Here is a 10,833-nt window from a genome sequence, read left to right on the forward strand (position 1 = left end):
AGGGGCAAACCCGGAGGTTGCAACATTCCCAAACTCAATTCCTAACGCACAAACTCCTATGACCCCACTTCGGCAATCATGCATATTTGCTAATTACATTGGTTTTGGTTCAACTGATTGCTATTACTTCAATAGAGAGAACATTTTTCGCTATGAATATTGTGAAAAAGTTGATTACCTAACCGAATGGGAGATCAATGGTTGAGTGATAGCATGATGGTTTGTATTGAGAGCAATGTTTTTTCTTCCACTAAAATTGAAGTTATAATGCAGCGTTCACAAATATAAAAACGCTTTGTGGACAATTGTAACTTTTATTGTTATTTGTTTTATAAATTATGCATGATGAAACTATAATTTAATTTTTAAGATTATTATATATGTCTAAAAAAATATTTATGAATTTTTTAAATATAACCATATGAATAACTTTTCTTGCATGCGCCACTCATAATTACCCTAATCAGAAATCCAAGAATTAGAAAAGAAAAGGTTAAATAAAATCTTGGAAGTAATATTTGATGAGTCAATTTATACTATGTATTATTTCCTATTCTTGGTATATTTTGGTAAGATTTTGATACTTTGCTATGTGTTTTTATTGTAGGATATACGAACTTATTTTGAGCATAAAGTAATCAAACGGTGGAATTTTATGAGTGATTCCAATGGGATCGGGTTTGTAAATTTGTCAAGAAGGTTGTGTCAAAATTTCATAATTTTATCCCGAAACATCTGATCGTGGCGAATTAATTTATGCCCAGCGTGCAGTGCTGGCAGCTTATTTGCAACTTTTGGGCTGGAAGATGATGGATTTTGGACTTGGGCTCTTTTTGGAACTTGGAGAGGAGGTCCTAATCCTTAATTCGAGTTGTTTTGGGCCTGTTTTGGAGCCCTGAAAGTCTAGAAACGTGGCTATTTATTTTATAAGCAGATTTCTTAGTCATAATAGGAATGTAATTTCTAGTTATATTTTTATTATTTTATTTCCTAGTTTTTTAGAAAACCTTTTCTATGAGGGTTTTAATTTGGAGTAGTATAAATAAGGCTTTTTTAGCCATTAGGGAGAGGAGAAGAGAACGCACGCACACTTTAGAGAGTTTTTCAAGTTTATTTTCTAGGTGTTTTCTATCCTTATTCTCAATAATAATTTGTTTTATGATTGTTCATAACTAGTTCTTTTGCTAGGGCGAAGCCACGAGCCATAGCATGAATATGTGATTTTATTAATTTACTTATGAATGGATGCATGCTTGCTTTGAATTATTAATCACCGCGATTAAACTATCTAATTGTCTTAGTGATTCGCGACTAGTAGGACAAGTAATTTGATGCAATTTCTGTTGGAACATCACCTTGAAATTGAGGAGGGCTTCTTGTAATTAGTAATTGTAAGTTCACTTAAGGCGAACATCATACTCTTAAGGATTGCATGGCTTTTTTAAAAGGGTTTTCACAAAGCTTAATGAGTCTTGCATGTTTATATTTGATCTGAACATCACAGACGGATTGCATGTTAGATATACATTTTCTCTTGAACATCATGAGGAAAATATGCATTAGAAAAACCTAACTTTCAAAGCATATAGGTAGAAATTCATAAGTAATAGGTAAAATTGCATAGGATTGTTAATGGTGACGGCAGAACCCTAGTGTTTAAATTGTTTTCCAAAACCTTCGTCTTTTGCTTTCCTTACTTTGTCAATTATTTAGTTATTTTTATTTTTACTTCGTTTTTATTAATTTAAATCTCAAAATCAATATTTTACAAACTTTGTTTTACATAATTAATTAAGAGTTGGTGTTAAATACAAATTATTCATTCAATTCCTGTAGAAAACGACATTGTTTGAGCTATTACACTACGATAACCTTGTACTCTTGCAAATATTTTTTGAATGTTTTTATCCCTAATTTTGTAGGTGATAAAAATCCTATCAATATTAGTTGACAATAAGTCAATCTCTTAATTGTAAACCAGTTGCAGAGAAACTACACTGCACTTTCATGCAAACCAATTTTCCAATCCAATCATTAATAGGCAACTTCTTTGAAGGTTCAAATTCTCCATTTGACAACTTGTTTATATATATATATATATATATAAATAATGTGTGTGTATATAAATATATATGGCTGTAACATTATATGTTCATCTACCTCTGGTTTTCTCTTACACAATTTGTAAAAAATGAAAATCCTGCACAGATACTCCAAGCTCTTGAAGTGGTTCTTAAACAGTAAGAATTTCAAACTAACTCTCCTCCCTTGCCTTCTTTCAAAACCCGAATCCGAAACCGAAAGCCCTTGTTCAACTTTCCCTACTGAAAATCCAAACAACGACATCACAAACAAAGAGCTTGCAAAAGTTTTTGATCATTTTGATACCAACAACGACGGCAAGATCTCCGGCGACGAGCTCTTCGCTTACTTCGTATCCGTCGGGGAAGCCATGTCCAACATCGAGGCTCAGAGCGTGATCGAAGAATTCGACAGCAATGGTGACAACTTGTTGGAGTTTGAAGACTTCGTGAAGTTGATGGAAAGAGAGGGCGATGGCAACGATGATCTCAAAAGGGCTTTTGAGATGTTTGAAGTTGACAAAGGTTGCGGATGCATAACGCCGAAAGGATTGCAGAACATGTTCAATCGATTGGGAGATGCCAAATCGTACGATGAATGTGTGTCCATGATTGGAGTGTTTGACCTTGATGGAAACGGAGTTCTTGATTTCCACGAATTTCGTAAGATGATGGTAAAAACTTGAACGTCGCGGTTTGTGTAACGTAACGCTTCTTATGCCAACAAAATATTTATAAAGAGTTGTTTCCACTCGGATGTCTTATCTCTCCACCCACTTTTTAATAAAAATTTTAATTACAAGTTTATTCATTTGTAAAATGATTGATAAGAACCTTAACATATATATAATAATAATAAAAGTGGGTTGCGAAAATATAACATGAGCCCTAGACTTCTATTGGGTTGTGAAAGGAATGGACAATATGCAAGCTGAATTTGAAAAAAAAAGATAAAAAGGATGAGGATAGAAGGAATTCTAGAATGAAAAACTGTGGATGCCCTTTCAAATTAAAGGGTAAGATGCTAAAGATGATGATTGGATATCGATGATAGTTATTAGAGTGCATAATCACACAACAATAAAGTATTTGGAGGGTTATTAATTTGCTGGTAGATTATCGTCGAAAAAGAGTTCATTGTTGGGGAAATAACATTTCAAAATTTTAGGAATAATAGTGGGTGGGAAATAGCATATTAAAGGCCATTTTAGGAATAATAGTAAGTGAAAAAATAGCATTTCAATTTTTCAACTTTTTTATGGTGGGTGGAATTTTAATGTTGGTAGGGAAATAATACATTGAGTGAATCTAGCAGCTCTCTATTTATATTATCAAACTGTAAATTCAAACTAAACATTTTGATACGTTTAATAGGTGATTTAGGTTCATATTTTGGCAACACAAGCATCTTATATTACATTTTTTTTACCGATATTAAGGTGAACCGGTACATTGACTACATCGAGTAGTTCCATTTAGATGATTTTACTTTTTAATTTCTCTAAAATTTCTATGAAGTTTCCTCCCTTTCCTCGTTAGGGCTAAAGGAAAAAAATTGCTTCATAGGTAGGAGAGAAACTTGACTACTGCAATAAAAATGTCACTGTGTAGCGGTATACGAAGCCAATCGAGTATTGACATGCGTTTTAACTTTCCCACGTAATATTGAGACTTGAGACACCGCCACAATAGTATCCTGTTATATGGGAGAGGCTTTTTGCAGGAAAATGACCCAGTATATCAAATATAATAATATAATTGGTTGAAAATTTCAACCAATTGTATTAATGTTACATGATGTACTAGAACGTGTCCCTGCACGAAAATAATTTCTCGTTATATGGAAGTCCTCCACAAGTAGAGACGGAAAATTCTGCATACTGTGCAACGGGAGAAAAAAAAGTAAATCAAATCAATGAATTGATTCATGCATACAGCCACAATCACAAGAATATTGTAACACTCTAGAGTCAATTCCTATGCACTCTTGGCCTCTGGGTTCTAATATGAAAAGGCCAAAAGCTACAACAATGTGGGAAAGAAAAGATTCGGAAGCACCCAAAAAACTCAAGGATTCAGTCCTCAATAAGGAAACAACCCTGTCATTCTAATATGTTCTAGGGTACTTCGAAGCCCGTATTTCTGCACTGCCTGTTGACCGGCCCTGAATCCATCTCCATATACCGGGGACATGTCTGTTTCGAGCTGGTGTAAAAAGAACCCCCCAAGCTTACTCTCAAACGGTGATCTTGTACCCTTCTTTGATGTCCTCGAAGAGGAGGACGACGAGGTTGATGCAGCATTGCTGCCTGAGCCAGACATAAGCTCGGCCTCTAGCCACATGTGAGCTAAAACTTGACAGATACCTTCTTCGACATCTTGACTAAGAGGTCGGTAACCTTCAAGAAGAATTGAGGATCTAGTCAGTGATTTTCTTTTTGATGCCATCTTTAGTTCGCAATTCCTATAGCAAACATGGAACTAAACAAACAAATAAATGGATCATCGAAAATGCACCTTTAAGCCGCAGCCATGCATGCATCATCTCATGAGCTAGAATTGACCCAGTCAGCAACCTGTACACAGATGGTTCTAGTCACGCAACAGATTTAGCCAGGAGTTACAAATGTGCCACAAAACGAAATAGATAGAAACGCACCTTGGAAGACCATACAAGATTAGAATTGCGGTCACCTCACAGCGACGAGTTAGCTTGTAGGGCTCTGTTATCAATCCCGCGGCTTGGTGTCCTGCCCCAAAACGTGGCCGCTTTGAAATCTGGTGGTTCTCGGATCAATACAATATAAGTTGCTAACCCACAAGAAGATACTTTACCAACTGCTGTAGAAGGTGAAAAGAATATATTCATAAAACTCTCACCGTGCTAATAGTTTGTTCCTCAGAAAGGCAAAGCCCTCTAGTCTCAGGCATGTGATAATGGCCCTGGAAATGACAAAAAAGTTGATCACAGTCGGATTTAGTTTCTAAATCTTGAGAAGACAAGCTTCAACGGAAGATGAGCAGATATGATACAACAGGGAAATCTCCGGAGAGACTTGTACATGCATGCTTCTGTATGTTAAAATGTCAATAACATAAATCCAATGGGATGAATGATTTTCATATGCGTTAGTTTGTTAGTATCAGAGACAAATGAGAAAAATGTTTTCGATTAACAATGTATGACTTGCAAAGGATGACTGGAAAACTGTCCCACTTTCATACTAAAAGTATATGGTTTCAACCGATTGTCCTTACATTTCTTTCTCCATCTCTTGCTTCATTTAGCGCTTGTCGTTCAACCAAGAGCAGTGGAACTTGCTGCTCCAACTTCATATTTAAACCTTCATAAAATTCCTGAATATCGAGATATAGGGGTTGGCATTCACTGGTATCCATGACTGCAGAGTCCAAACACTCTAGACAGAGCTTCCGACCATCATCAAGGGGTACATATCTTGTGTCTCGGGCCTGCATGTGGTGAACATAGACATCTTGTTATTCACTCTTTTGCTCTACTCTTTCTTTTCTTATAAAACAATCGGGTTAGCCATATTTCGTAGCATAACTGTGTAAAGTAATTTATTCCAACTGACCTCCATTCGTTCACAACTGCCGCACCGAGGAGTATTATCAATTTCATGAACAGGGCAGTATTTTTGGACCCAAAATGGATGTGCCCTATATTCAATAAGACCAGCAGGGTTTGTTGGAATCTGTCAAAAGATAAATATTACAAAACGAAGAACAACTAACAACAAATCATATACGAGTTGTTTCTCAGACATTTAGTATTCAACTTGAAATAAAATTCAACGAGGCATGGTTAGCACTGTTGTAACTTAAAAAATCAAATCAGATCATGATACTTACAAAGTGCTTGCAAACATCACATTTCGGATGGTAGCTATCCTTGTAGCAAGCTTTATGGTAAGGATACTGCCCAGATGTAGAAAACTACATAAAATGAAACAAATGTAAGATAATTTGGACAACCAAAAGGCATCTTGCAAAAGAACCAGTGCTGAAATTAAACTTATTTTTTGCACCTCATAATCAGAAATTGGTTGGTTGCATGCACGACAGCGGAAACATTCTGGATGCCAAACTGCATTCATGCAATTTAAATATCGTCCAAAACCAATCTCAGCATTGCAACCAGCACAAACCCTATGTCAAAGAATGAGGATACTGTGTCACAATATGGTAAATATAAGCAATGGGCCGACATGGAATATAATGTGAAGTTCCACAAGGAATCATCGATGCAGCAAGAGGAATTGGGTGTTAAGTCTGGTTGATGTGGAGAAACAACTACAATTTCAAACCTTACATCATTCATAGTAAATTGTTAACACTTCAAATCTCATCAACTCACTTTTCTTTATTCATCATTCCTAAACACAGTGATTTTAAAATTCCAATTTACAAGCACATAATAGGGATTCATGGTATAAAAGAGAGTGGGTGGGACTGAGAATACAAAGAAGCATTGAGAAAATGTGAGAAACAAGACGCCCTCAGACAATCACATATTGTTGTTTCAAAGACCATTCTACACGTCCATGAGGTAATCAAGCAGTAAACCACCAAAAGGAAGAAATAGCACTGAAGCGTATCGTATACCTGGAGCCCATTGGGTAGTACATGGGGATAGGATATGAACTTCCATTTCCGTATCGGGGAGGAGGGATAGGTTGATATGTATTTCCATTTCCATATCTGGGAGGAAGGATAGGTTGATTTGTATTCCCATTTCCATTTCCATGCCGGGGAGGAGGGAAAGGTTGATACGTAGTTCCATTTCCATTACCATGTCGGGGAGGAGATTCCACATTCAGACTTTCTTGTATAGCTCTGGCAAGTTGTTCATCTTCTTGCAACTGAGAGTCAGAGCCTATAAGAATAATAAATTCTTATTAATTCATATTGTATAATTTGACATTACAAGAACGAACAAGCACACATGAAGAAATATACAAAGTGGAAACATTTGCAACAGCATTCATAGGAAAAATCACTCACCAATCACATTTTTTCCTTTTTGATTTTCTTCTAAAAGAGATAGTGCAATAGCACGATCTATTTCTTCACTCTCGTTTTCTGACCGGACCTCCTACATGAAGTTTCCCACCACAATATGTTAAACCAGTTCAAGCATACCAAATGAAGATTAAAAGAAGCCTGTGTTCCATAAAGTGATCATTTTCCATATATTAAGAAGTGGTAGATGTTATACCCCTGAACAAGAAGGTCCATAGCTATTTGGATCCTCGTCATTATTGTCATGACAATGCTCCTCCGATATCTTGTGGCTCGAGCCTTTAAAAATCTTGCTAAGCCAACCCATAACGTGTAAGGTCATATGCTCATAGTCAATCAAATTTTTTACTGCACATGAAGACACCATCTGAGTTAATGCAAAATCAACAGCAAAACCAACAGAAAAGAAAATTCATGCTTAATAACAGCCACATCTGAAAACAAAATTACGAAACAATATAAATAAAAACAGCATGCCGGTGCCATTCATGTTTTCAAGTAAATTTAACCAGCTGCAGAACAATACGAAAACCGAAAAAATATACACCTAAACCGATGGCATGACCTATTTGGATTTCATCACCTAAAATTCCAGAAACTGGGTTTTGAAAATCTTGCATGGACACCCCAATTCCAACAACTGATTAATCACTGCAATTGCATTTTTCAACAAGAAAACATACACACACAAAAAAAAACAAAGTAAAACTAGAAAAGCAATTCACCCACCACGCATTTTGACACCCCCACAATGTTCCACCTAGAACTTCAATATGCAGAAATACAGAAATAAAGGCGTGCCTAGTCAATTATTACTAAGAAACCCACATATATATGGAGGAGAGAGAGCGAAGAGAGATTCTTCCATTAACTTGAAGACATAAAACAACTGATCTGAGCTAAACGGTAAAAGGAAAAGGCAGAGAATCAAAATAGTGGAGGAGTGAGTCACCTCCAGAAGGCAGAATTCTGAATGCTAACAGAGCAATCCCACAGATCAGATAAGATCCCAAAGCGATCAAAAGCACCATTTTTTCACAGCTAAAAACCAAAATTTACATAATTTAAACTCCTCCATCTCTCCTCTCTCTGGGTTAATAAAATATAATCTAATCCAGCAGGTAAAGAAACAAAGAAAAAGAAAAGCTTGATCTTTAACTCTTTAAATTCAGAGCAGAATCTGGCAGATGGATTGGGAAGAAAGAAGAAGGAGAAAATTCAAAATCTTTCACGTGTTAACATTAAAGGGAAATCCCAGAAAATATTTAAGCAATCTCATGAAGGAGTACACGAAACTGTTTACGCGATTTCAAAGTCAAGATTTTGGAGCAGGTGTAAAAACCGCAACTTTTGATTGACTTTTTGTTCCGACCCAATTGGGGTTGACGAATTTTTCATCAAACCCAGTTGGGAAACACATCAGAGAAGCCCCTTTTGAAGGTTCTCGAGGAATTGGAAAGAAAAAAATAATTAAAATCCAATCTTTAAATGATATAAAAATTTAAAGTTAAAAACTAAAACTACGTGTAAGAACAGAAAAGCTTGATTTTGTGAAGATATTTTCGAGAAGGAAAATGCGTCGAAGCGTAAAAAGTGGAAGGAATCCGAAAGGAAGAAGCTGATTTCTTTGCCTTGCTTAGATAAAGATTCCAATCTCTCATCCCATCAGCCATTTTAGGCTTTTGGCAAATGTGACATAGCTACAAAGCACTTTTGGTAACGTTTGGGTGAGAAAGTTGAAAGTGTGTGTGGATTACAGAAGTAATTTTGTTGAAAGTGCTTCTATTAAGAGTTTATGTTGTTTGTGTAAATACAATCTTAAAGTTTTTAATCACAAATAGGTTCTGAAATTGACCCACTTAATAAAGATAATTTTTCAAATTAAAAATCGATCTTTAAATATGAATGCTGCAAATCAATGTAATCATTCTATTGTAATTTTGTCAAAACTTATGTTAGTGATGATATTACAGGAAAGGGATCCTCTCCAAATCCCTTCCACCTAATCCTCCTCATCAAACAATTCGGATTCTTGAAATTTGATTCAACGGTTACAAACACGAACTTACTTTAAAAGTTATAATAACGTTAGCCGTTAGATTAAATTTCAAAAACAAAGATTGTTTGATAAAGAGAATTAGATGGAATGTATTAGGAGACGATCCCTTTGCGATATTGCATACGTAATTAAATAATTAATTAATTTAAATTAAAATAAATATAAAAAAATTTAACAATAAAAAAAAAAGAGAACCCAACCACAGGCACCAAGCCACCAACTTCCCCACCCTAATCGCACCCAATCACCCCAAGCCCACGTGTGTCAAGAGTCGTCGGAGTCCTTCAATTGACGGCATTATGGGGAATAAAAAACAGCCGGAGCGCCACCATGTTCTTACAGCGCCAAGCACTTCGATGACGATTTTCCTCCGTAGGAAGGCGTAGCGAGGCCGGCGAGTAGTAATCCTAATAGTACGATTAGGTGGACGACAGCGAAGCACTCCATCGTCCGCCACTGCTATTCTCTCTCTTCTGCCGTCGAAAGTGCTAATATTTAATTAGACTTGCGGGTCACACATGTGTGACATTATCCATTAAGATAAGATATGACGAAGTTCTAACAGAAGATCAACATTAATTTACAACATCCATATTCAAGAACTACATTGATGGATTTTCAAATTTAAGAATCATCTTAATTGAACGGATCAATTTTTGGAACCGTTGTGCCAGGCAAATGGTGTAAATTTGTAAACAACATGTTAGAATCTCATTGACAATGATACTATTTATTGCCTCATGATTTTGTTGTACGTTGGAGTCAAATTAACTTTGCCACTCTCATATGATTCTGGAGCGCATTCTTATTTTGATCATATTATTTTTAATTTATGAACAAATAATCAATCGTCAATTAGAATGTAACGGTACAATTTTGTTTGATTTGCGCTATAATTAAAAGAAAAATAAAAATCAAATCGAAAATTAGCCGGTTTGGTTCATGCATTGTATACTTGAGCTCAATTATTTCTTTTCTAAGATTAAAGCAAATTATAGCATAATTTAGCATGTTTGTTTAAGTGTTCTATTTTATTAACTGAAAAATTATGTGTTAATTATTATAAGTGGCGATCCATGCATATACAAATCATCATTCCTCGAATGCTTCATCGACTACGTGCTCCTTATTTAAAATTGTTTTTGTAATATTAATATATTCAAGTTTGAAAAACAAATGTCTTTGACAAAAATAAAAAAACAAAAAACAAAAACAAATGTCATTTTCCCACATGCCATTAGTTGTTAATTTTATTTTGTTGATGAAAGGGTGTGACATAATACACAACTGAGCGTAGTAACGTTATAAAATTCACACAGACGATTATATTTGGTGGGATAAAACTTAGTTGTTGTTGTTGATGAAAGAGTGTGACAATATCAAAGTGTTCATCTATCCGGAAGGTTTGTGGGAGTTTAGCCGGATTTGTTCCGCCTGATAAGTGATCCTACTATAACTCATTAGTCATTTTGCCGTAGGGATCGGAGTTAATTTGGTTGTAAGTTGAGATGGGGCGAACGATTTACTTGTTTTCGTTTTGAATGATTAGTCACTAAAGGGTTTACTTACATTTGGTCTCATGTTACAAAGAAAGGAGAATGACATCTTTATTTATTTTTAACAATCGATAAGATAACTACGGATATACTC

General features: G+C 35.5%; 2 protein-coding genes across 2 annotated transcripts; one reads left to right on the forward strand and one right to left on the reverse strand.

Annotated features, from left to right (window-relative positions):
• Positions 1 to 2,152: 2,152 nt before the first annotated feature.
• LOC137716813 (probable calcium-binding protein CML41) lies at positions 2,153 to 2,845 on the forward strand. Its single transcript, XM_068456185.1, has one exon. The coding sequence runs from the start codon at positions 2,192 to 2,194 to the stop codon at positions 2,765 to 2,767; it is 576 nt and encodes a 191-aa protein (XP_068312286.1). The 5' UTR covers positions 2,153 to 2,191; the 3' UTR covers positions 2,768 to 2,845.
• A 928-nt stretch (positions 2,846 to 3,773) lies between these two features.
• On the reverse strand, positions 3,774 to 8,750 carry LOC137717548 (protein DA1-like). The gene is made up of 12 exons (XM_068456946.1): positions 8,077 to 8,750; positions 7,321 to 7,472; positions 7,107 to 7,197; positions 6,708 to 6,978; positions 6,131 to 6,251; positions 5,955 to 6,038; positions 5,678 to 5,797; positions 5,340 to 5,552; positions 4,962 to 5,024; positions 4,741 to 4,859; positions 4,599 to 4,657; positions 3,774 to 4,480 (listed from the first exon to the last, which is right to left on the reverse strand). The coding sequence occupies exons 1-12, from the start codon at positions 8,153 to 8,155 to the stop codon at positions 4,164 to 4,166; spliced, it is 1,689 nt and encodes a 562-aa protein (XP_068313047.1). The 5' UTR covers positions 8,156 to 8,750; the 3' UTR covers positions 3,774 to 4,163.
• Positions 8,751 to 10,833: the final 2,083 nt, after the last annotated feature.

The sequence above is a fragment of the Pyrus communis genome, chromosome 15, assembly GCF_963583255.1.
Source record: "Pyrus communis chromosome 15, drPyrComm1.1, whole genome shotgun sequence".
NCBI classification, from domain to species: Eukaryota; Viridiplantae; Streptophyta; class Magnoliopsida; order Rosales; family Rosaceae; genus Pyrus; species Pyrus communis.

What these genes read in the sequence shown, in the direction of transcription:
- LOC137717548 (XM_068456946.1), bottom strand. Translation starts at nt 8,155, where the DNA reads ATGGTGCTTTTGATCGCTTTGGGATCTTATCTGATCTGTGGGATTGCT. An exon ending in AGGAACAAACTATTAGCACG is followed by an intron (nt 4,860 to 4,961) that starts GTGAGAGTTTTA and finishes GAGAACCACCAG; the next exon opens with ATTTCAAAGCGGCCACGTTT. An exon ending in ATCTTGTATGGTCTTCCAAG is followed by an intron (nt 4,658 to 4,740) that starts GTGCGTTTCTAT and finishes ATCTGTGTACAG; the next exon opens with GTTGCTGACTGGGTCAATTC.
- LOC137716813 (XM_068456185.1), top strand. Translation starts at nt 2,192, where the DNA reads ATGAAAATCCTGCACAGATACTCCAAGCTCTTGAAGTGGTTCTTAAAC.